Genomic DNA, 27,072 nt, shown 5'->3' with positions numbered 1-27,072 from the left:
GAAATATATAATATACTATTTATCTAAATCAGAGGCTGATTTCCAGAAACTCATAACTAATCCAACCAGCAGCAAACAACAGACAATATGTGCCCCTGGACCACAAAACCATACGGGTCAATTTTGTGAAATTGATATTTATATATATAATCTGAAAGCTGAATAAGTAAGCTTTCCATTGATGTATGGTTTGTTAGGATATGATATTTGGCCGAGATACAGCTATTTGAAAATCTATATATTGATATTGAGAAAATCCCATTTAAACTTGTCCAAACGAAGTCCTTAGCAATGCATATTACTATTTAAAAATTAAGTTTTTATATATTTATGGTAGGAAATTTACACAATATCTTAATGGAACATGATATTTACGTAATATCCTAATGATTTTTGGCATAAAAGAAAAATATAATAATTTTGACCCATACAATGTTTTTTGGGCTATTGCTACAAACATACCCGTGCGACTTATGACTGGTTTTGTGGTCCAGTGTCATGTCAGGGCCGAGGAAACCGCTGATCTAAATGGTATAAACGAACCTTTTCGAATCTTTGAATCAAATGATTCACCAAATGATTCACTGTTTTGAAGCGCTCGAAACACCACACTCTGGTGACGCCTGCTGGTCAAAGCTCTGTAAATCAGCTGACTCAAATCGAATGATTCGCACAGGTTTCGAAGCTTACCTTTTAAGTGGGTTTGCCAACCGCCATTAAAAAGAAAAGAAGAAGAAAAAGGTTTCGAAGTATCACCAAGTACTGCTTCGAACGCACACACCACTAGTAGCGACGCTTCTGAATACTGGAATGTCCTTTCAGGCATTCCGCAGTTTGCTGGCAACATGGCGACCTCCTTATGATCCACGCTGGTGCTGGAATAATCAAGTCAATAAAAAAATAAACGTTATTTTTTTTAGCTTAGTATAAGAAGATAATCAAAAATGTCGGGCCGTCACAATAACAAATTACCGACGAACCTCCCACAGTTGCAGAATTTGATCAAGAGGGATCCGAAGTCTTACACGGAGGAGGTAAATAACTAGCTACTGAATTTGTCATCTACCCTGATCGCTATTAAATCAAATCATTTTAATGACATTACGCTACCTCAAGCTGTTCATGTATTTATTAAACTTACCCTAATGTAATTAGAACTTATTTTTCCAGTAAGTAACGTATAGTAAGCCAATAGTGCTTGTTAATTCTACGGAATAAATGTCTTTACTTTGCTCCATATAAATCTAAAAAAAAAAAAAAATGTTGTTATTCAAAGTTTTTGCAACAGTATCGTCACTATCAGTCGAATGTGGAGATCTTTAAACATCAGCCTGACAAATCCAACAAAGACTTGACAGAGCTGGTCATGTTTCTGGCTCAGGTATGGCTTTCCCTTAAAATCCATGTGTGCATGCATTAGACGTCTTATCATTAAACTCTTCTTGGGTTTCTGGCTAAATGTGATTTTTGTCTTCAGGTTGGACACTGTTACTTAGAGGAGCTGTCAGATTTCCCACAGCAGCTGACTGATCTGCTCTTAAACCATCATACAGTGCTGGAGCCAGATCTCAGAATGGTGTGAATATGATTTGTTGTTTAGTTGACCTATTCATCATAATTTACATACAATAAATTTAGTCTAGAGACTCAAGAGATTCTGTCTTTCAGAGTAGGAGTTGGTTTTAACTTTTAAAGATCTGTTTTCTAAATAAAAACTTTCTTTCAGACTTTTTGTAAAGCTCTCATTCTCTTGAGGAACAAAGATCTGCTCAGTCCCACCAGTCTTCTGGGACTCTTCTTTGAGCTGCTGCGCTGTCATGACAAGCTTTTGCGGAAGGTCTGTGAATTCTGCAGTGCAATTCTGTTTTCAGAATATGATTTATTGTAAAGATTGCTGATGAGAAAATGTCCTCTGTCTCCTCAGACTTTATATACCCATATTGTGACCGATATCAAAAATATCAATGCCAAACACAAAAACAACAAACTGAACACGGTAAGTCACTTGTACTTGGCATGATATTTATTTTTCCATCAAGTCACATGATTTAAGGCCTGCAGCTTTTCATAATTTACCCTTCAAATTGTGATTAATCACTTATTTTGGGCTGACATGTTCTTGACAAGTTGCATGACATTCACTTTTGTATTTTTGACATGCATACTCTTCTGCGCTCAGACCTTACAGAACTTCATGTACACCATGCTGAGGGATTCGAACCCCATCGCTGCCAAGATCTCGCTGGATGTGATGGTTGAGCTTTACAAAAGGAACATCTGGTGAGTCCTTGAACAGATACGTCTTTGTAATGCAATGTGATGCCATTTAGTATGATCTACAGTCATTACTGCTTTCCATTCCCACATCGACCAATCAGGAATGACGCCAAAACCGTGAACGTCATCACCACAGCGTGTTTCTCCAAAATCACAAAGGTTGGATGTTTTTCTCATTCCTTTGTAATGAATAAGTATGAATCTCAGCACTGAAACATTAGTGTCTGCTTATATTAGTAATTGACAATTTATTTTCTATTTATACACTATTTTATACCTTTATTCTCTAGGCTGCTTAACGAGGGTTAATGAACTTTTGTAACATTTCAAATCTAATCTCCTCTCAGATCCTTGTCGCTGGATTGAAGTTCTTCCTGGGAAAAGATGAGGATGAAAAGAAAGACAGCGATTCAGAGTCTGAGGTATGATTTGTCTTTCTTTTTTAAAGAAACCAATACTTTTATTCAGCAAGGACACATTAAATTGATCAGAAGTAACAGTAAACACATTTATAATCTTATAAAATGTTTCTGTTTCAAATAAATGCTATTCTTTTGAACTTTCTATTCATCAAAGAATCTTTATTGAATTTTTTATTTTTTTCCCCCTCTGCAGGATGATGGGCCATCAGCCAGAGATCTAATGATTCGATATTCTACTGGAAAGAAAACTTCCAAAAACAAGAAGAAACTGGAGAAAGCCATGAAAGTTCTCAAGGTTGAATCAAGTGTTTCATAATCAGCAAATTAGTGTTTTGTTTTGTTCGTTTCTGTTATTTTAGTGTAATTTATATACTATTTTAGTTGTTAGTTTTACATGAAATTAAACTAAATGAAAATGAAAAATGGCTACTGTATGAACTGGGTGATTTATTTTATTACAGTCCCTTTGACAGGTTTTAATTCACTGTAATAACTCTTGTTAATTCCACATCTTAATGTGCAATTTTCATTGTCGTTTTCTCAGAAACATAAAAAGAAGAAAAAAGTGGAAGTTTTTAATTTCTCCGCCATCCACTTGATCCATGATCCACAAGGTAAGTGTAATGATGATGTAATGTAGAGGTTAAATATCTGGTAATCAAAAGGTTGCAGGTTCAGACTCACCAGGGTTGATCAATGAATCGCTCTCTGTAAAAGCATCTAGATTAGTAATTAATATCTGTGGTGTTCAGATTTTGCAGAGAAGCTCCTGAAGCAGCTGGAGAGTTCAAACGAGCGTTTTGAGGTGAAGATCATGTTGATGGAGCTCATCTCTAGACTTGTGGGAATTCATGAGGTAATTTATAATTAAAAAGTTGTAATTTAATTCAACGTGCACATTTGTATTATTTTCTCCTTAGTTACTTTATCTAACCTGTTTTGTTTCTGTCTTCACAGCTTTTCCTCTTTAATTTCTATCCGTTTGTCCAGCGGTTCCTTCAGCCTCACCAGAGAGGTAAACACTGTTATCTTTATAGAGCACTTACTGTATTAATGCATAATTCACTTCAGTGTCTTTGAATGTCTCTTATCTAATACTCATGTCTTCAGAGGCTGTTTATGATCTCTTCATGTTATTTATTTATTTATTTTTCTTTTAGAGGTCACTAAAATTCTGTTGTGTGCCGCCCAGGCATCACATCAGCTGGTCCCTCCTGAGGTAAGAACTGATTGTGAGGACTATAATCATTATCATTAGTTAAACTGAATGATAATTGATAAAATAATTTTCATTACCTTATTTATTTGGAAAGAAATAATGCTTTTTTTCTGCAACGATGCATTACATTTGATCAAAAGTGATTTCATAAATGTATAACGTTACAAAAATATTATATTTCTTTATTTTGAACTTTGCATTCATCAAACAATCCATGCATAAAAAAAATGCATCATGTTCTTTCTCCAAAAAAAAAAAAATATTAGGCATTAAATAATTAATCAACATTGATCATAAGAAACGTTACTTGAGCAGCAAATCAGCATATTAGAATGATTTCTGAAGGATCATGTGACACTGAAGACTTGGAGTAATGATGCTGAAAATTCAGCTTTACATCACAGAACTAAATTAATTTTAAAATATATTCCATTAGAAAACAATTGTTTTACATTTTAAGAATATTTCACAACATTTCTGTTTTTACTGTATGCAACTTTGGTGAGCATAAGAGACTTCTTTCAAAAGCATTAATTAAAATCTTACTGACCCCACAAAATTAAGTTTAATTAATAACAAATTCATTAATATTCCATCTACAGATCATTGAGCCAGTCATCACGACCATCGCCAATAACTTTGTTACAGACAGAAATTCAGGAGAGGCCATGACAGTTGGGTAGGTGCTGTGTAAACCAGAGTCAAATACAATGAAACGTGAAATTGTTAAATACAAAATACTGTAATTTACTCATGATAACACTCTCTTGTTCATCCTCGTATCACAGAATCAACGCTATAAAAGAACTGGTCGCCCGCTGTCCTCTCTCAATGTCAGAAGATCTGCTTCAAGATCTCGCACAGTACAAATCTCATAAAGATAAAAGTATGCCATTATCATTATTTGTCATAGTCTGTTCATTAGGTGCAACATAGTTTGAATGAAGTGATAATAATAACAGCATATACTGTTTTTCTTGAATTTTCCAGATGTTGTGATGTCTGCAAGAGGACTTATCCAGCTCTTCAGAGATCTCAAGCCACAGATGCTACACAGAAGAGACAGGGTGAGAAGCCTAAAATGTTCAGTTATATAGAAATATGAAATGGACTAAATAATCCAATTTTGTGTATTTACTTGAACTCTAAGACTTTCAGGTAATAGTTCAATAACACATTCACATGTTCACGGTTCTCTGATGTCTGTTCAAGGTCATTAATGCATTAAAAAAAATGGTTTTGCATTTATTGTGGGATTTATCATTTATCAGGGGAAGCCCACAGAATCCTCCAAGGAGGCCAAAATCCAGAACTATGGAGAATTGGAGGCCAAAGACTACATCCCTGGAGCTGAGGTGCTGGAAGTAGAGGAGAAAGTAGACGAAGAGGAAGAGGAAGGTACATCAAAAGCTGTATTTTGTGATTTTATGACATTTTTCCCTCTCTGACCAATCTCCTCTTCCTCACAGATGGCTGGGAGAGTGCCAGCATGAGTGAGGATGATGATGATGATGAGTGGGTGAACGTCTATCACTCCTCTGATGAAGATCAAACAGAAGTGGTGAGGATCTTATCACTTGATTTAATGCTTGATTTGATTGTAATGATGCATATATGAACCTATACTGTTTCTGTATGTCAGGCTGAGAAATTACAGAGCATTCCAGAGGACGAGCGCAAAGCTAAAGCTGCGGCGGTCAGCACCAGTCGACTCCTCACGCAGGACGACTTCAAAAAGATCCGCATTGCTCAGATGGCCAAAGAGGTCAGCGCTGCACCCGGAAAGGGACAGAAGAGGAAGAACGTGGAGAGTGATGAAGAGGAGGAGAGGTAGGATGTGTTTGGGGCATGGTTGCAATTATTTTATTAAGGGTGATATGTATAAACAGTTAAGCGGTCCTATACTTATATATAATTATTTATTTTTTTCAGAGGTGAGATACTTAGTCTAAGAGATATTGAACGTCTTCACAAGAAACCCAAATCTGACAAAGAAACACGACTGGCAACAGCCATGGTGAGTGTAAAAAAGCATATTATGTAAATCTAAAATAATTGATATCTGAAACTGAGGATTTTTTGTTTTGCTCTTAGGCTGGGCGGACAGATAGGAAAGAGTTTGTTAGAAAGAGAAGTAAGCTAAACCCATTCGCCAGCACCAGTAACAAAGAGAAGAAACGGAAAAAGAACTTCATGATGATGAAACACAGTCAGGATGTGAGGACCAAAGGAAAACGCTCCTTCAGAGATAAACAGGTGAACCCTGCTGCTGTTTTCACATCTTTAATACCTTTAGATTTAATAAATCTCTGCGCACTTAATTTACCATTAAACTTGCATTTGGGTATTTGCAATGTTTCTTCTTAATAGTAATTTCCTCTCTCTTTTTCTTAGATTGCATTAAGAGATGCACTCCTGAAGAAGAGAAAACACAAGTGAATCTCTCCTGTGATGGACTGCAGCTGATTTGATGGTTCATTTCATGATATGATTTCTGTGTACAGGAAGATAATATACAGACTTCTTGGCTGTGTGGATTTTCATGTTGCCTGTTAATAAATTGTTGAAATATTTGAAAACTTGTTGCATTACTTTTTGTATTTTATCTACAGGTAGCCCTTTGGACAAACTGCACCCTTAATAATTTAACTTAAGTTTCATATTTTGTCATCTAATACAATAACATTCCCAGATACTTTGTGATCACTGTATATGATCCAAAAAAAAAAATATTTTATCCAATAATATTTGAGAAGAAAATACTATATATCCCTAGCGGTTATATATGGTCTCTCTTATTTGCATCTGCAATGTTATGCTGAGCACATAATATAGCCTAGTGACAGCTGTGTAGTCAATCTACAAAACATCTGGATAGTCTGGGGATTCACTCTACAGGTGGCATCGTCTGATCTTTCTGTTGCAGATTACACAGGGCCTACCTAACAAGTTAACAAGACACGGTTGCTTCAGAGTTTCTAAAACGTATTATTTCTGTTTGTGAGATCATTATTATATCTCTGTGTTGGTGGTAAAATTTCCGAAGTGCATTTACCACTGTATATGATCAAGAAAAAAAAATAAAATCATCCAATATTTGAGAGTGATACAATAGTTTCCTCCCAGATATTTTTTAGCTGTTATATAATCCCACATATTTGATATGATCCCACATATTTGCGTCTGGTGTCGTAAGCATAGTGAAAGCTGTGTAGTTGGTCTCTAACCAACTAAAACTACAGACTTATCTTCATCTGGGCAGCCTGAAAATACCTTTACAGGTGAAGAACTTGTGCTGTAGTTGTCTGTTCTTGCTTTTGTTTAGTATTTCAGATTGCAATCATATAAGGACTTTGGAAATGCGTGTCTGCAAAATGATATTACGTTGCTTTATTATTCGATAATCTGCCCCGTAAATCATAATTTGTGTATACGTTTTGGTGATTTTGCGATTGGTTGGTTGTGATTTTGTTTTCTAGTTTATCATGTTCTAGACCTGTATGTGTTTTTTCTTTGAAAGTGAATAGAGATACATTGAGAAGATGGCTGGGTTTGAGAACTCCTCCATTCCACATCTGAATTCACATCTCAACATTACATCACTTGATGATCTTCAAGTGGACATTTTCAGGATTTGTGCTGAGCTTCAGTATCCTGTTTGGGCCTCTCACACACGTCTATGTTCTGTGGCTTATTGTGACAGGAAAAGGAATTGCATCAGAGTTTCTAAACTTTAACCTTTCTGTTTGTGAGATGATAATTTGTGTACATTATGTTATCTCTTTATTTGCAAAAAGCGCTTCAGTTTTTACTCTTACATTTTGTAAACCTCTTCTGCTGTGTGTCTGTTCTCTGAAGAAACCTGGAGACAGAGCAGTCTGTGATCTGCTGCTGAAAACAGAAACCCCATCATCTTTTGGTCATGTTTGATGCATATGCATGTCAGACCTCCTTGGCAATATTCAGTATGTAAAGTGTGCAGGTTATATGAAAGATGCAGAGCTAGTACTGTTGGAATATTTTCCATTTACTTCTCAGGTTTCTCAGCGATATTTTCATTTAGTAAGCACTTGGTTGAAAAATGTGTTTCCATGTCAGATGTAGCCATAGATCACTGCAGTGATTTTTATTTTCCATCAAATTAATAATAGCTGTTAGCATTGATGTTAAAGTACAGTGTTAAATTATACATTTTTCCAAATTAATTAGCAAATTTACCTTTTTGTATTTATTTCCATAATTTTGTTATTTATTTATGGATTTGTGTGTGTGCATACCATGATTTTCATAGTTTTTACATTTTATTTTACATTTTCACATTTTGTTAGAAAGCAAATAAAAAGATAAATCCCAGTTACTTTATACACACCCTCTCCGTTAGATCAATCTAGTAATTATTAGAATGATTTCTGAAGGATCATGTGACACTGATGACTGAAAATTCAGCTTTTCTGTCACAGGAATAAATTAATTTTAAAATAGTTTCAATTAGAAAACAGTTTTTTCATTTTACAATGTAAGAATATTTCACAATGACTGGAGAAATGATGCTGAAAATCTACCTTTGCATCAGAAAAATGGCAGAGAAAAGTGAGGCTGCTTGAGAGAAGCTCTCGCATTATTTGTTTGCAGATGTCACTTGATTTCATATTTTGTCATGTCATGTGTTGACATCTGATCCCTTGTATTTGCATGTTGTGTGTTCAGTGTAATGCTAAGCGTATAATAGGGTGACAGGTGAAGAGTCTTGTGGATTTCATCCTGTGAAAAACACTTGGATAATTTGCTGTACAGGTGAAGATCTTAAACTGTCACTATCTGTTAATGTTTAACATTTTATTATTTTTTCTGTCCATGATTGATATTATTTATTTATTGATGTTCAGAAGAGCTTAGACCTGTTTCTGTTTCTCTTTTGAAGTGAATGGAGATATGATTGTAATAATGGGAAATGATGCATAAGAACCCATTTTGTGTTTGAACAATACATTCTAAGCACATATATCCTCTTGACAGCTGTGTTGTCAGTCTACAGGTGTCATTGTCTGTTCTTTAGAATTTCACATTGCAACATACATACATAGACCTACCTAATAAGTAACAAGACACAGTTGCTTCAGAGTTGTTGAACTTTAATCTTTCTGTTTGTGAGATCATTATTATATCTCGTTATTGGTGAAAAGATTTCTAGAGGTCTGTGCATATGATAAAAAAAGTTATTTTATCCAATATTTGAGAGGAATGTACTAGTTTCCTTCCAGATACCTGTATTTCTAGCTGTGATATATGATTCCACATATTTGCATCTCTGCAAATATCTGGTGTCATGCTATGCATATATATCCTAGTGACAGCTGTGTAGTTAGTCTACAAATCTGGACAGTCTGGAAATTCACTTTACAGGTGAAGAACTTGTGCTATCGTTGTCTGTTCTTTCTCTTGTTTTGTATTCACATTGCATTCTTATGTAATTAAGTAACCAGACACTGTTTTTAAGCCAGGCTTTGGAAATGTGTGCTTGCAAAATGGCATTACGTTGCTTCTTGCATGTTTCACAACACTTTAAAAGTGAAATGTCCAGTAAGTGCCGTTAACTGTCTGTTCAGCTTTTAACTGACATGGATTAACGTGAATCTGACATTTTATTACTCTAGTAATTATAGTATAATGCCAGAAGTTTGTATTTAATGTCTGGTGAGTGGCACTAAAAGGCCATTCTCTCTCACAAAATGTGATAGAGCATTACCTTCACAGCTTTTTCAGGTCATAGTGTTTTGCTAGGAACTGCTATTATTCTGCCCTGTAATCAAATCATGTTTTTTAGGAGGTTATGGAGCAAAAGTTGTGGATAGAAGCATACTTTTCCAAATTTGTATTGGCTGGTTGTTATATTGTTTTCTTAGTTTATCATGTTCAGGAGAGCTTAGACCCTTTTCTGTTTCTCTTTGAAACTGAACAGAGATACACCGAGAGGATGGCTGGATTTGAGAACTTCTCCATTCCTAATCTGAATCCACATCTCAACGTTACATCACTTGACTTTCGAGAGGACATTTTCAGGACATGTGTGCTGTGTTTTAATAGCCTGTTTGGGACTCCAGCACACGTCTATGTTCTGTGGCTTATTGTGACACGAAGAAGAATTGTGTCAGAGTTTCTAAACTTTAACCTTTCTGTTTGTGAGGTGATTATTTGTGTGAATCATTTTATCTTTTTACTGGTGAAAATATTTCCAGAAGTCTATCCATATATTGCATTTACAGTAGGATTTTACATGACTGGTCGTCTTCTGTTTCAGTGTCTGATCAGTGTTGAGCGTTACCTGGCAGTGGTTCATCCTGTAACCTTTCTGAAGTACAAACCTCTCAGATATAAATTATTCTGTACTGCTGCTGTGTGGTTTACGGCTCTCAGCTCCTGTTTGTTTAGTATGTTTACTGCACTCAAACATGTGTATGTTTATATGTGTTGTTTTGTGCCTCAATTTTTACTCTTACTTTTCGTAAACCTCTTCTGCTGTGTGTCTGTTCTCTGGGCTCTGAAGAAACCTGGACCAGGAGAGAGAGGGAAAGGGAGAATGGATGAAAACCACATGAAGAGAAGAGCATTTTATCTCATTCTAATAATGACTTGTACTTTGTTCACCATGTATGCGCCTTTGATTATTGGAGGATTTTTATATTTTCTTTCATCACAAGAGGTTCCAATATTTACATCCTTTACCTCTTTATGTTTCATTCTGGCTGGTTTTGTGCAGCCTGTCCTGTATCTCCACCGAGTTGGAAAACTGCCATTCCTTTGTTGGAGCTGTAAAACAGAAACCCCATCTGTTTGATTAGACTGCATGATCTGTCTTTTGGTCATGTTTGATGAATTAGCATGTTAGGCCTCCTTAGCAATATTTAGTATGTAAAGTGCGCGTAGGCTAAATGAAAGATGCAAAAGCAGTACTGTTGGAATATTTTCTTTTTACTCCTCAGGTTTCCTAGCAATATATTTATTTAGTTATAGTTTAGCACTTGGTTTAAAATGTGTTAGAAATTATATAAATTATTACCTGTCTGCACTGTTAAATGATTGCTTGCGATTGACTAGAAAATGACATCAAGGTAATAGTATTCTTTTATAACTTATTTTAAACGTTTTTAAATATAGAAATTGTACATTTAATTTTTTACAAATAATTGTTATCTCAGAGTACATTATTTTGATTTACACAGGTTTTGTCAGTATTTTTTTGCTAAATGAAGCAATCCTGTGGGGCAGTGGGGGGTTGGGGTGTAGAAATTGCGTTCCAGGGGGTAAGGGTGGGGGTGTAATCACATATAAAACACATATAAAAACATATTTTTAAATACTTTTATATTGCAATTATTTCACATTAAATCTTCAAACTAATGTACAAACAACATAAAAACAGTATATTTTTAATATTTGTTTAATGCCATCTTTTTTAAGACTGAAGGCCAGTATCACTGATACCAGTACTCCTGATGTCTCTATAAAACTGTTTTTCCTCCTAACATTTAACCATTGACTATAGCCATTCAACATTACAGTATAACTGAGAGCGATCAAATTAAACATATATTTTAAACTTCCAATTTAATAAGTGAACTTAAAACAATCTCCACATAAAACCATTAGAATAAATTTACCTGTGCCCTTCAGCAGAAATATACAAAGTTATGAAACACTAAATTCTAAATTAAATATAGATGAATCCTTAAACTATAAAAGTTATTGATTCCTATATAGGTAAAATGATGTCAAAAAGATTTGCATATGCAGGGTAATATTTGTGGAAGTGTACATAAGACTGTAAGCATAAATAAAATTTGCATGCGCAAAAGAAGCTTTGTAAAGGTGTAAATCGCGTTTCAAGCGAAAATGATTTGAAGCATTTTTTTCACGAACGTACAAACAAACAGAGAGATCCAATTGCAGTGTTTATTGGGATAATCCAGAATCATAAATCTGCCAGGCAAAGGTCAAAATCCAGGTGAGCAGTCCAAAAACAAGAAACATAAACAATGGCAAGGAACCACAAAATACAGGGAGACATTAAACAAGGACTCCATCACAATGACAGAAACAAACCGGTTATATATAGACAGGTGAAAACAATGTAAGTGGGAACAGCTGAATACAATGAACAGTGATGAGTTCCGACAAGGCTTGTGGGAAATGTAGTACTGAAGTGGGGTGACGATAAGGGGAAGTGAGACCTCTAGTGGACACCCAGGGATACACAGACCAGACACTGTGACAATTTTACTGTTACTTGTGAGTGTAATTCATGTATTGTGAAACTGCAGCTTCATGCTTAAGCAAAATAAATATGATCTGCGTGCTTCTGACTTCCATTTTCCCGCGCTTACACTTTTGGCACGTTTTTTTTTTTTTTCGTCAAAAGATGGTCAAAAGCACTGCAAGCCTGTGAACGGTGATTTGCAAGCAAAAACAACAGTTTAAAGAACTGCAAAATGGATCGACTGCATAAAACCAATCTGTATGTGTAAAAAAACAAACTGCTGCAAATGTCTATTCAATTTTGCAATAGTCCTCAACTGTAAAAAACAACTTTTCACCACACAGTCAAAAATTACACCCAGATTCCTTATTTGGGATGGCACATTTGTTGTCCGTGGACCTTAAACATCTTTTATATCACTGTCAACTTTATTTGGCACAAAAATGATAACTTCAGATTTAGTCGCATTTAGCTGGAGGTGATTTTGATCTAACCAGCACTTCACCTCCTCAAGACATAACAATGAAGATGAGAGAGAAGTTGATCCTCCAGATCTAATAGATCTAAATATTTATTGATTTACAATGTCGCAAGATCCCATAAACCAAAGCAACATTCTATATCTTTTTCACAGAGATACATTTTATGACTACAGTGACCTCGGAATAAGAATGAACGAGACTAATATTATCGTAGATGCCATTCTTTTTATGATGTAACAAGTACACCGGGTGTTAAGTGTTCCCGGTTCTGGCTGACCTAATTAATGCAGCCTAGCAATCCTTTAACAGATTTGAATATTAGAAATGTGATCGTGTATTATGTGTATTCCAGGTTAAAGAGATGGGTCTTTAATCTAGATTTAAACTGACAGAGTGCGTTTGTCCCCCAAACAATGCTAAGTAAATTGTTCCAGAGTTTGGGCCCCAACAGGAAAATGATCTGCTGTCCGCAGGTGATTTTGATATTCTAGGTATTATCAAATGGCCAGAGTTTTGAGATCGCAGCGGACATTAAGGGCTATAAAATTCAGGGCTTTATAAGTAATTAGTACGATTTTAAAATCTTTACAATCTTTAATAGGGAGCCAGTGTTGACAGGCTAATATGGTCAGACTTCCTGGTTCTGGTAAGAACTCTAGCTGCTGCATTTTGGACCAGCTGGAGTTTGTTTATTGAGCGTGCAGAAAAACCACCCAATAAAGCATTACAATAATCTGAGGTCATGGACGCATGAATTAATGTTTCTGCATTTGCAATTGAGAGCATAGGTCATAATTTAGATATATTTTGAGATGGAAAAATGTGGTTTGCAAATGCTAGGTTCTTTTGGCCTTTCTTTCCATAAAAGAATGCTTACAAATAAAAAGTATTATAATTTCTACAGAAATATTAAGCAATGATATCTGACGAATCGTATGACAATGAAGACTAGAGAAAATGGGTGCAGAAAATTCATATTTGTATCAGAGAAATAAATAACTTATATCTATCTATCTATCTATCTATCTATCTATCTATCTATCTATCTATCTATCTATCTATCTATCTATCTATCTATCTATCTATCTATCTATCTATCTATCTATCTCTCTCTCTCTCTCTATATATATATATATATATATATATACATACAATATATATATATATATATATATATATATATATATATATATATATTTTTAAATTGGAAATAGTTATTTAAATTTGTTTCAAAAACATTAAAAAATCTTACTCAAAGAAAGTCCGAATGTGAGGATCAAAGGAAAATGCTCCCTCATATTTGCATCTCTCTTGTCTGGTGACATGCTAAGCATATATATCCTAGTGACAGCTGTTCAGTTAGTCAAAACATTTGCTGATATTGCCTTTATCTAGGCAGTCTGGAACTTCGCTTTACAGGTAAAGAACTTGTGCTGTTGTTGTTTTTTCTTGCTTTTTTTTTTAGTATTTCACATTGCAATCTTATGTAAATAAGTAACTAGGCACTGTTTTTTTTTTCAACCCAGGCTATGGAAACGCATGCTTACAAAATGGTATTATGTTGCTTCTTGCACGTTTGGCAATACTCTAAAAGTGAAATGTCCAGTGAGTGCTGCTAAAGCACATTCAGCTTTATTAGAGACAGATGAATGTGAAACTACTGACATTTTATCACGCTAGTAATTGTATGTAAAACGCAGGAATTCACACTTAATGTCCTGTGAGTGTCGCTAAAATGTAATTCTATATCACAAACATGCAGTGGTGTATAAAGTCCCTGAATGCCATACTCAAGTAAAAGTACAGATATCTTACCAGAAAATTACTTGTGATATTTATTGTACTTAAGTATGAAAAGTATTAAAAGTAAAAGTACAAGTAAATGCAAAATGGAAAAGAAGCAAATATATTGTATATATATAGAAATTGTGGGTAGAAGCATGCAATTCCAATAAATGGCAAGTTGCTTTTGGCTGGCTGTCATATTGTTTTCTTAATTACATGTTCTGGAGAGCTTATACCAATTTCTGTTTTCTTCTCTTTTAAAGCGAAGAGAGATACACTGAGAAGATGGCTGGATTTGAGAACTCTTCCATTCCAAATCTGAATTCACATCTCAACATTACATCACTTAAACACTTTCAAGTGGATATTTTCGGGATTTGTGTGTTCTCTTTCAGTATCCTGTTTGGGCCTCTCACACACGTCTATGTTCTGTGGCTTATTGTGACAGGAAAAGGAATAGCATTAGAGTTTCTAAACTTTAACCTTTCTGTTTGTGAGATTATTATTTGTGTGAATAATTTTAACTTTTTTCTGGCAAAAATATTTCCAGAAGTCTATCAATATATAGTATTTACAGCAGGATTTTCCATCAGTGGTCGTCCTCTGTTTCAGTGTCTGATCAGTGTTGAGTGTTACCTGGCAGTGCTTCATCCTGTAACCTTTCTGAAGTACAAACCTCTCAGATATAAATTATTCTGTTCTGCTGCTGTGTGGTTTACGGCTCTCAGCTCCTGTTTGTTTAGTATGTTTACTGCACTCAAACATGTGTATGTTTATATGTGTTGTTTTCTGCTTCAGTTTTTACTCTTACTTTTTGTAAACCTCTTCTGCTGTGTGTCTGTTATCTGGGCTCTGAAGAAACCTGGACCAGGAGAGAGAGGGAAAGAGAGAATGGATGAAAACCACATGAAGAGAAGAGCATTTTATCTCATTCTAATAACTATTGTGACCATGGTGACCATGTTTGTGCCTGTGATTTTTAGTGCATTTTTATATTTAATTTTATCACAAGAGGTTCCAATAGTTACATCCCTCAGCTTTTTATTTTTCAATCTGGCTGGTTTTGTGCAGCCTGTTCTGTATCTCCACTGAGTTAGAAAACTACCATTCCTTTGTTGGAGTTGAAGCTTCTTAAGTAATTGTAATATCAGAGTATGTTGTTTTATTTACACAGGTGTTCTCAGTAGTACTTATTAAATCTAGCAAGATTGTCACAATTTTTTAAACATTTTGTCTTGGATTTACTTTCACTTACAAATTGATATTAAATGTAACAAGTAATTACAAAGTAAAATAATTTAATGTGAATTTTTGAAGTAGAAAAATGGTATATTCTTGTAAATCATGCTAAATAATCTTTATTCTTTTTCTTTACAGTTTAGATCTGTCTGTTTGTGAGATCATTTTCTCTCTGTATTCACTGATTTTTGTACAGAGGATAATGTTTCTAAGTCTCCAAAACCAAGTGTTTTCGGCTATACTAAAGTTTTTAAAAGGAGACATTTTTACCATCCGTCCTCTGTTTCAGTGTCTGATGTGTGTTGAGTGTTACCTGGCAGTGCTTCATCCTGTAACCTTTCTGAAGTACAAACCTCTCAGATATAGAGTGATCTGCTGCACTGCTGTGCTCTCTGGATAAGGGGTCTTGTATCCTGTGTGCTCAACACTGTAGTGTCATATGATGCTTTTATATGGATTTCATTTCTGCAGTTTCTCCTCTCTCTCTGCATCCAGTTGTTTTGTCTTGTGGCAGTTCTCAGAGCTCTGAAGCAGTCAGGACCAGGACAGAGAAAGAGAGAGGAGGAAAGCCACATTTTATATTTTTCTAATAATGAGCATGACTGCGCTTTTTCATAAAGAAAACAAAGTCAAATTCGTAACTGATGTGGAGAATTCATGACAACAGAATGTCAGGAGGCCAGTTTAAACAAATCTTTCTGAGATAAACAGAGGAGACTGGGGCTAGTTATCACATTTGAAAAATCCCAGTTGCTTAATGCGTGTTACTACTATTTATTAACAAGTTGATTTCAAACACCAAGTTGTGTCCTCCAAACTAATTTCAGTATGATCATATTTTCTGCTATATAACAAATGATCACAGTGTCATTCAGATACAAGTTTATGTAAATTCAAACTGAAAGGTTTAATTTTGTTCTTAAAATGAGAGTTGGGTCAAATTGCTAAACTTGGTTGTATATGCTTAAATGTTATTAGGTTATATATATATTTGTATATGTAAGTTCAAATTCTTAAATTGTTTCCATTGTATTAAGTCTTTATTGATTATGTTTGCACAATATAGATGATAATTCCTTTGAATGGAGTGACTTCCCAAACACATAAACACTCAAAGCTTTATCTATTGGCTATAGTCAATATGTAGTAATTGAATGAATTGAATTGTTGGCATGCCTGTAAATATGTCTTAAAATTAAAATGTTCCAGGTGCATTCTTGGATTCAAATGTTTATCCTGACACATACTATTTGCATCTCAGGTGTGTTATGTGACAAGTGCACTCTGGACATCCACCTGTGGGCTCATACTGGTAGAAAACACATTTTTAAAATTTAACATCTTTTTTTTCTGCACTGTTTAGACTATGAAACAGGTGTACTGATTTATCCTGAAATTGATTTAGATGATGATTGAAGTTTTATTTTTTGATATAGACAAAGAAAAAACACTTTTCATATATTTGCCATTTATTATCTAAGTATTCTATGGTTTTCTTAAGACAGAATATTTAAGAATATTTTTCATACAACGTGTCTTTATTGGCGAAAGATGGGACAGCCGTTCTCACAAAATTTTATTTTATTTTTTTTTAAACTATTTTTTGAGGCAGAGGTGGTGATTGCAAATAAAATGTACACGGCTCAGCTGAGCAAGTGCTGAGATGCATATGGCACATGCACACTTGATTGTAGACCCTTCCCTTCCATTTTTTTTTTTTTTTTTTTTTTTTTTTTTTTGTGCTTAGTATTTTCTTTGTCCACTTTTGCTCTATATTGTCGGTGTAAAACAAGATGATCATGTTGTCAAGTGTGATTTGAGAATGTTCCAAAAATCATCTTTTGCTTCAACAGAAACAAGAAAATTAATTTTTATATAAATCAGAAAAGCTGGTGTGTTGAATTAGAGGCAGATTATTAAGTCCAGTGTTCCGTATTGAGGAACAGAGAAAATGTCATCTGACTTTTTAATCAATTTCTGTACATTTGCATGCAGGGCTGAATGACAATGTGTTGAGTACATATTGAGTACATATGAGATATAAATGAACGTGTGTGTACAACAGAGATAGTACTTCACAATACTGTGCTTCCCTACAGGAATATTTACAAGCTGATGTTTTCTTAGTAATATTTTTTCACATTTAAGAAGTTAAAATGTAAGAAGTCACAGTCTGCGTAACCTGATTTCTGGAGAACGGTTGGAAATTGGCTTGTCAAGGTAATAAAATCCTCTTAAAACGCTTTTATATTAAAGTGTTTTTTAATTTTACATTGAAATATTAAATTGTGAAACAAATGACGTGTTCAATTGATTTATCTTCAGTCATATTAAATATTACAAATCTAAAAGAATATGGTCCCATTTTTACAAGCTATAAATGTTGTAATTTTCGCAGTTTGTAGGCCTGTTACCATTGTTTTGGTATAAAACACAACACAAAAAAATACAATAATCCCCACAAAATAATAAGCATGTGAGTGTGTGTGTGAAAAATACATATTAATGAACATTTCTACACAGAAACTACCTAAAAGACTTTGTATTTAGAGAGAAGTACAGCCATGAACTGCTCTTCTGAGGATCCGAGATGTGCGGTGTTCCCATCAACAAACCTCACAGCATATGGAAACGCACCAATGAATGCTCTCACGGTTTGTGTGTTGACCTTTAGTTTTCTGTTTGGTCTTCCTACAAACTGCTATGTTATATGGCTCATCATCACAGGAAACGGAGTTGCATCAGAGTTCTTCATCCTCAATATCTCTGTTTGTGAGATAATTTTCTCTGTGTTCGCTTTGCTTAATTTGATTAGTTCAGTTAAACAAAGTCTGCATGAATCAGTGCTCTTGCTTGTACTGAGGTTTTTAACAGGAAAAATCATCACCACCCGTCCTCTGTTTCAGTGTCTGATGTGTGTTGAGTGTTACCTGGCAGTGCTTCATCCTGTAACCTTTCTGAAGTACAAACCTCTCAGATATAGAGTGTTCTGCTGCACTGTGGCCTGGATAATAGGTCTTGGATTCTGCTTTTTCTGCCTGTTCATTTTACCATCATCACCAAAGCTGTTTATGTGGATTTCATTCCTGCAGTTTCTCCTCTTCCTCTTCATCCAGTTGTTTTGTCTTGTGGCTGTTCTCAGAGCTCTGAAGCAGTCAGGACCAGGACAGAGAGGGAGAGAGAGAGGGAAGGAAAATCTAATAAAGAGAAGAGCATTTAAGATAATTGTAATATTGACTGTGACTATGTTAATCATAGTTGTTCCTTTTGCTATCTCAAGATTCCTCTATATTCTGCTACAAAAAGAAGTTGAAGAAGTGAGCTTGGTTAGCTTGTATTGTTTTGTGCTGGGTGGTTTGGTACCTGCTCTTCTTTATCTCTGGCGAATTGGGAAACTGCCTTTCTTCAAACCTCCGTAACACATCTCACTATTGAAAACATTTAAGTATTGTCAGCATGTTCCCATCTGCAATTTTGTTGTTTTATGGTTTTTTTTGTGTTTAATAATTGTTTTACTGATTAAATTAACCCCCCCATAAATAAATAAATAAATAAATAAGCTGTTCTTGAGCTAGATTTCAAAGATCAGATATCTATTTTCTGCATGCAGTAATGATGTACACATAGTGAAAATGTTGTATTTGTGTCTATAAAAATTTACAAAAAAGGGAAAGTGTGATAATATACAAAATCTGTGCCATACACCATTTTAGTTTATGTATTATCAATGATGTGTATGTTTTTAAAATAAAAGCATTTATCATTTATCATAAAGTCAGTGTTATCAGTGTCACCAGTTTCTATGTCAGATTTTTCAGACAACTTTGTACAAGTTTTGCAGGGGTTTTCTTAAATCTGCCACAGCAGACACTGGATTTGATTACCAATAGCATTTTAAAATGTCCGTCTTCTTTGATCCTGTTTGTCTCCATCAAAACACACAATATGAATCTCTAATGGAGCTTTTATTTTCAAGTCAATATTTAGTGAATTAACAAGCAAACAATTGTTAACATGTGTTTTACATTTAAGTTTCTTTACATGCATATAAATCAACTAAAATTAACATGCTTTATTTTCTATGTAAAAAGAACATCTTCAATGCAAATGTTTTAAATGTTTACTCACACAGCTATCTGAAATATTGGCATCTCAGTTGAAAACAGCTGTGAAGTCAGTCAGTCAGTCAAAAAACACATGTAAATACACCAAGAGAGACTAGGCATTCACTGACAATTAGTCATTTAGATGACAAACTAATATGATTTTTTTCTTCTTCAGTGCCAAGGTTATCAGGATTGGTATAACATATGTAATAATTCATCCTAAAATCAGTGTATCTTTATCTAAGAATTTAGGTAGCCTAAACTTGCATTTGTTTCTATATACTATGCCAGGGTGTTTCAGTTTTTCTTAAAAACACTATATTCAGGCACTCCTGTGTATTAGATTGATGATGTTACTCCCTTGACTTTTTAGCCCCATAAAACCTGTTACTTCGAAGCTCCTTTCCCGAGTCCCACTTCGTCCTGCGCACAGTTGGGTGGGAACGCCTTTCAAAGTATCCACCTTGGAAAAAGAAATTAACGTGGAAGTAAGCCATTTTCTGTCAAAGTGCGAGACTTCTGGTTCATTAGCCACTGTAGGGAAATAATGAGAAGAATAACAAAGTGTAGTAAAATGGTTTGCACTACAGTAATCTGTTCATAATTAATATAATACATTAAAATGATATAGTAATCCACACCAGTTTGAAATATATAACAGATTTGTTAATCTCTGTTAATTTGTTATCTATTCCTAAAGATCACAGTTCCATATTTTCAAGCTTTTATGGCACAGACAAGCAAAGAGAGAATGAACTCCACTACTCCTTCCACTGAGCTAATAGTCTATCTGTAAATGTGTGTGTTCACTTCATTGTTTGGTCTTCTTACACACTCCTATGTGATCTGACTCATTATCACAGGAACTGGAGCTGAGAGAGAGAGAGAGAGAGAGAGAGAGGAAAACTCTCCTGTCTCTGTTTGCCATGATATTTTAATCTATGATATTTTAGTAGATTAATATAGATGTGGCTTTTGTGTTTTTGCAGTGTATAATGTGTGCCAGAAAATATTAGTGTGACTCTCTGTCATTTGCTGATTATTTAGAGAGCTACACAACCACAAACTGACTTATAGCTTTGCATTTGATTGTAATTTTTCCATAAAGATTGTTTATTCTGTGTGTTTATCAAATGTGTCTCATCCATTGCCTGTCTCATCCATTCATAGACTTCAATTGGTCCAAAACGCAGTTGCCCGTCTGCTCACAGGCAGTTGCAATTGGTACTACTACCACATCATGCATATTTGAAGTTCTCTGCACTGGCTACCTATTCATTATCTCAAAGAATTCACTTTTTTATTTTTACTTATATAAAACGGTAAACAATCTCGCTCATCAATAACTTTGAGAGTTGATTATTAAATACAACCCTGTCCCGGTACCCAGATCTAGACTGCAATGCAGGGGCGATAGAGTTTTTGCAGTAGCTCGACCAAAGTTGTGGAACAAACTGCCATAATAAGAACAACAAACACTGTGTCTGAGTTTTAAAGTCATTTAAAGTCTATTTGTATTCCTGTGCTTTCAACATTTTGTAAATGTCTATTTTAATTTGGGTGATGGACTTACGCAATTTTGTACAGCACTTTGGTCAGGCAAGGGGGTTTTAAATGTGCTTTATAAATAAATTAAAATTGAAACTTGAATTTGAAATATGGTTAATTTAAGTGGTTGATACAGTTTAAAGATTGTTTATCCACTAAAACACATCATCAATGACTCAGTGTCACCTTTTCCATATTAATGGTTGCCACAGAGGTTATTGCAAAAACTTGACATCCTATCATAACATAGATGTTTTAAGTATTGTTTTATTCTGTCATTTTTAAACACTCTGTTTTACAATTTAACACTATTTAAAATTTGCATTCCAGGTGTTGAATGAGTGACACCTGTGCTGGTTTAGGAGGATTGAACATCAATTTTCGCGGTTTTATATATATATATATATATATATATATATATATATATATATATATATATATATATATATATATATATATTCTCCATACAAATTTAATTTCCATTTAACACATACCAGCAAATATACTCCTTGAATACAGTTTAAGTTACTTTGGATAAGAAATAAATTGGAAAAGCTTTCAAATAAAATGTAATGTGCAGTATAACAACAACCCCAGTGTCAGTTTTTTATATATTAAATATTTACTCGTCTAATATTCTTGGGACAGCTGTGAAGTCAGTCTACAAAACAAAGTACAGAGAATTAGACCTATATAAATTCAGAAAGACTGGACAAACACTCTTCAGGTGATAAACTTCTTTTTGATTTGATTTCTTGTTTTTATCCCCAGTAAGTATTAATATCTGATAATGGTAGTATTTGAATACTTTATCTATTGAAAAGTTTAATGGTTTAGCTATTGAGATTTATTTATTTATTTATTTATTTTTATTTATTTATTTTTTTCACAGAACCCATTGATTAAATGCTATTGAATAAAATTCTAAAGTCATTTTGAAAAGTTGTGATCGGGTTTGAACAGGAAATGTTGTAAAATATTAGGCATGTGGATGTACTGAATTGTAATTTTTTCTTACGCTCTGGAATACTGATCGCTCAGTATTGTCGTCTAATGATCAGATATTTATTAATAATTACTATCACCCATAGTTTTCCAGTATTTCAGACTGTAGACCACTCATCCAGTTGAGCTAACCCAAAACGGGATGGCATTCATGTCTCTTGGTTCTCTTTGTCTTGTTTTAAACAAACATAATTTACACCATCTTGCTTCCGCCTTGACTTTACTGTATTCTTTTACTGGATTACTGTAATATTGCTGCAGTGTTCGTTAATTTGTACATTGTGATGGTATATTTTTTTTTTTCTACAGTGGAAGCCTTAAGAACATATAGCCTACAGGTTAACTTGTGAGCTGCTGAATTAAGAAGTCAAACACAGAGGAGATGAGTAACCCTACAGTGAACTTCCTCTTACCTGAAGCATCTACAAACTCCACAACTCAGTCTATTGGGATACTGGACAGTCTGAACATTTGTGCGTACAGCATAGGTTTTCTGTTTGGTCTTCCTTCACAGTTCTATGTTCTATGGCTCATCATCACAGGAACAGGAAATGGAGTTGCACCAGAGTTCTTCATCCTTAATCTCTCTGTTTGTGAGATTGGTATCTGTCTAAAATGTTTTGTATATACATTATCATATTGGTTTTTACATCTCTCAACACTGAAACTATTTTTTGTGGGACTTACCATCACTGGTCGTCCTCTGTTTCAGTGTTTGATGTGTGTTGAGCGTTACCTGGCAGTGGTTCATCCTGTAACCTTTCTGAAGTACAAACCTCTCAGATATAGAGTGATCTGCTGCACTGCTGCCTGGATAATTATTATTGGCTCCTGCTTGTGCTGTTTGTTTACTATGGTCTCACAAAACATTGTATATATATGGCTCTTGTCTATGCAGTTCCTCCTCTTCTTCTCCATTCAGTTGTTTTGTCTTGTGGCTGTTCTCAGAGCTCTGAAGCAGTCAGGACCAGGACAGAGAGGAAGACAGAGAGAGGAGGAACACAACATGAAGAGAAGAGTGTTTTATCTCATTCTAGTAACTACTGCAAGCATGGCTATCATATATGGCCCATATATAATCATAGGATTCTTTACAATTATGATAAATGAGTTCATGCATCCACTTTGGTTTATTGCTTTTATTTGTTATATACTGTCTGGTTTTGTGGACCCTGTTCTTTATCTGCACCGTACAGGAAAACTCTCCTGTCTCCGTTTGCCATAATATTTTCAACTGTCATTTTTAGGTAGATTAATATAGTTAATGTAGATATAGATTCAGCTTTTGTGTCTTTGCAGTTTAAAGTGGCTCAGAAAAAATTAGTTGGCTTATAGTTGTACATTTAAATGTTTTTGTTTTTTTTTGCATAAAGATTAAGTTTATTCTGTGTGTTTATCAGATATGGTTATTATAAGTGGGTGCCAGTTTATAGATTGTTTATCCACTAAAACACATCATCAATGTCCCAGTTTCACCTTTTCAATTTTAATAGGTGCCACAGAGATTATTGCAATAACTTGACATGTTATCATAAAACAGATGTTTAAGTATTATTTTCCTCTGTCATTTTTAAATGCACTGTTTTACAATTTGCATATCAGGTGTTGAATGAGTGCCACCTGTGCTTGTCTGTGATATTTTTTTAAAGACTTGGGTGTTCAATGTTGTTGTTTTTTTCTCTACAAATTTGATTTCCCGGAAACAAATACTCACAAATTTACACCTTGAATTGACTTTGTATAGAAAATACATGCGAAAAGCTTTAAAATAAAATGTAATGTAAAACAACCCAGCCAGTGTCATACAATAAGGGTCAGTTGATATATTTTTTGACATTTTTTTTTTTTTTGTATCTTAAATATTTACATATCTAATTCTGACAGCATGTGACGTGTAACAGATGAAATCATGCACATATATTCTTGTTACAGCTGTGAAGTCAGTCTACAAAACACAGCAGATGTATATACATCCAGAGAGACTGGACATTCACTCTTCAGGTGATGAACTTCTTAAAACTTATCTTTAAACTTATTTAAATTTCTACCCCCATTAATATGCAACAGTGACATTTTTTATCTAACAATGTTCAAGGTATTCAGGGCAAGTTTAATGCTTTATAGAGTAAAATAAAACTGATCTCTTTTATTTAATTGAAAATAAGTAACAATTTAATTGAAATTCACTCAACAGAAATAAGATATACAATGATAATTTGTATATAAATGTATAGCTATAATAAATATACATGTAGTAAGTAATATTGTACTACTTCCTGTTCAGAACCATATTTTGTAGATTTTATAGTTATGCGCTGTCTCATGTTTTCTCAGCAGTGCAGCCCTACGTTAAGAGAGCTGTTAATAACAATATTGTCTACTTTCTCTACCACTTAAAATATAGAAGCAATAACTTATATAGGCTTTTTGACTTTTAAGGAAGAGAGGACCAAAGATGCCATATACTATTACCACAATTGCAAAAATGCTATTCTGAATATACAGAACTATATTTAGCAGTCATTTAATAATGGTTATTTGTATTTGAAAAGGAATCTTTGTTGTATTATTTATTCATTTTTCATAATTCATTTATTCATTTCTACTTTTCTTTGTCCATAGATTGTGGTTACATAAGCTATTATGCTTTGTGAGCTGCAGAGAAGACAAACACAGAGGAGATGAATAACTCTACAGTGAACTTCACCTCACCTGGAACATCTACAAACTCCACAATTCAGTCCTGGGGGCTCATAGAGAATCTGGAAATCTTTGTGTACAGCATCAATTTGTTTACTTTTCCTACACACTGCTATGTTATATGGCTCATCATTGGAACAGGAAGTGGAGTCGCATTAGAGTTCTTCAACCTCAATCTCTCTGTTTGTGAGATTGGTATCTGTCTGAATAGTCTGTTCTTTATACTGTCAAGGTGGTTTTCATGTCTTGAAGTATTAGATCTGTTTTTAGCAGGATTTACGTTCACTGGCCGTCCTCTGTTTCAGTGTCTGATGTGTGTTGAGCGTTACCTGGCAGTGCTTCATCCTGTAACCTTTCTGAAGTACAAACCTCTCAGATATAGAGTGATCTGCTGCACTGTGGTCTGGATAAGCACTCTTGGGTCCTGTTTGGTCTGCATGTACAATTTAGCCTCAAAAAACAGTCATGCACATGCATGGTTCTTGACAGTGGAGCTTACACTGGTCATTTCCATCCAGTTGTTTTGTCTTGTGGCTGTTCTCAGAGCTCTGAAGCAGTCAGGACCAGGAGAGAAAGGGAGAAAAAGAGAGGTGGACAACCCCATGAAAAGAAGGGCACTTTTTCTTATTGTAATAACCACAGTGACCATGTTTATCCTATTTTTTCCATTTGTAATCATAGGATTATTTATCATTGTGACTGCTGATGCTTCTCCAACAGTCTGGTTCACTGGTGTGACTTGTTTTATTCTGGCTGGTTTTGTACAGCCTCTTCTTTATCTTAACCGCACTGGAAAACTCTCCTTTGTGCCTCATAAAATCTGCCATTGTGATATTGTACTAGATTAAGTCAATGAGTTGTAGTAAATTATTGATTATCATAAATATGCAATTGTAATATTTAACTTACTTCTGTTACTAAATATTACTTATTGATAACTTTTGTTACTGTAATTAAATGTATTACATGTAGGATAGGCCGGTTTTGTCAGTGACCCAGTGTCACCTTTCCTTTATAGAAGCTTTCCAGTGAGATTATTGTATTAATGACATTCTATCATAACATAGATGATTAAAGAGTTTTTTTTTCTCTCTCTCTCTTATTTTTAAATGCTTGGTATTGTGCTGTTGGCGTCAGAAATATAGACAATTTTAAAAAAAATCTTTATTCCATTTGATTTTTGGACTGTATAAAAAATAACATAAATTTGTCTCAGTTAAGTCTCTTTTTTTGTTTGTTTGTTAAGGTCATTTGATAAATGTGTAAAAAACTATTTTAAAGTCAGATAAACTTGGTAAAATCTTAGACAGTAAATTCTGTTTTTGTGACTGGATTCCGTGATTCCGTCCACGTATTCGACATCGTGGAAATCATATGGCCCTATACTCTATTTGCTTTTGAGGCGACGTGTTGCTCGCATTCAGTTTAGGCAAGCTGGCAACTATGGCAGTGGGTGGGGCATATGGTGAGACGATGACTATTTGTTGATGTCTTGCTCTGGAGGCAGTGTTTATGCAAATGCCCTTGTTATGTCACATGCCACCTCAGATCCAAAAGAGCTCTTTTTGGAGCTTCATTAAATAAACGCTTTGCTTATTATGAGGAAGATGTTTTAAGATATGAAACTTGCAGGATGCTTTAATGGCACAAAGACCTTTTATATGCCAAAAGATCAAGGCAAATTTGATTTCTCATGTCATGACCAATTTAAATGTTTCCTTTGCATAATGTTCATTATAAGGGACAAGAAAACTAGTTCAAATGACATTTTGGAATTTTGAATGATGTTAGGAAATGTTAGTATGAATGAGTTTAAATTCTATTTAGATTTGTTCATTGCGTTTACACATCAGTGTCACATGTTGGTCCTGATGGCTTTCCATAAAGTGCCTGCATGCCATTAAATGTTTGTTTGTTTCGGAGTGCTGACATTTTTCTTTTCATAATCTGGTGGTTCCAGGGTTTACTCAGATATATGATAGCCTTTTTGAATATTTTTAATTTACTTTCAATATTTGCACATGTATGTGTTTCA

General features: G+C 34.4%; 3 protein-coding genes across 3 annotated transcripts; all 3 read left to right on the top strand.

Annotated features, from left to right (window-relative positions):
- Positions 1 to 596: 596 nt before the first annotated feature.
- Positions 597 to 6,497, top strand: LOC109045120 (protein SDA1 homolog). The gene is made up of 22 exons (XM_019062970.2): positions 597 to 1,034; positions 1,277 to 1,381; positions 1,478 to 1,576; positions 1,727 to 1,837; positions 1,925 to 1,996; positions 2,180 to 2,280; positions 2,379 to 2,436; positions 2,625 to 2,699; positions 2,893 to 2,994; positions 3,244 to 3,313; positions 3,452 to 3,555; positions 3,657 to 3,714; positions 3,860 to 3,918; positions 4,521 to 4,597; positions 4,707 to 4,804; positions 4,909 to 4,985; positions 5,190 to 5,316; positions 5,388 to 5,479; positions 5,561 to 5,748; positions 5,851 to 5,935; positions 6,013 to 6,174; positions 6,313 to 6,497. Exons 1-22 carry the CDS (start codon positions 945 to 947, stop codon positions 6,355 to 6,357), a joined length of 2,055 nt encoding a protein of 684 aa, XP_018918515.1. The 5' UTR covers positions 597 to 944; the 3' UTR covers positions 6,358 to 6,497.
- Positions 6,498 to 22,719: 16,222 nt separating this feature from the next.
- On the top strand, positions 22,720 to 23,652 carry LOC122141332 (chemokine XC receptor 1-like). The gene has a single exon (XM_042748468.1). It carries the CDS (start codon positions 22,720 to 22,722, stop codon positions 23,560 to 23,562), a length of 843 nt encoding a protein of 280 aa, XP_042604402.1. The 3' UTR covers positions 23,563 to 23,652.
- Positions 23,653 to 25,018: 1,366 nt separating this feature from the next.
- Positions 25,019 to 25,885, top strand: LOC122141228 (C-C chemokine receptor type 8-like). Its single transcript, XM_042747850.1, has one exon. The coding sequence runs from the start codon at positions 25,019 to 25,021 to the stop codon at positions 25,883 to 25,885; it is 867 nt and encodes a 288-aa protein (XP_042603784.1).
- Positions 25,886 to 27,072: the final 1,187 nt, after the last annotated feature.

This window comes from Cyprinus carpio, chromosome B21 (assembly GCF_018340385.1).
Source record: "Cyprinus carpio isolate SPL01 chromosome B21, ASM1834038v1, whole genome shotgun sequence".
In the NCBI taxonomy this organism is placed as follows: domain Eukaryota; kingdom Metazoa; phylum Chordata; class Actinopteri; order Cypriniformes; family Cyprinidae; genus Cyprinus; species Cyprinus carpio.
This window is presented reverse-complemented; position numbering and strand designations above follow the sequence as displayed.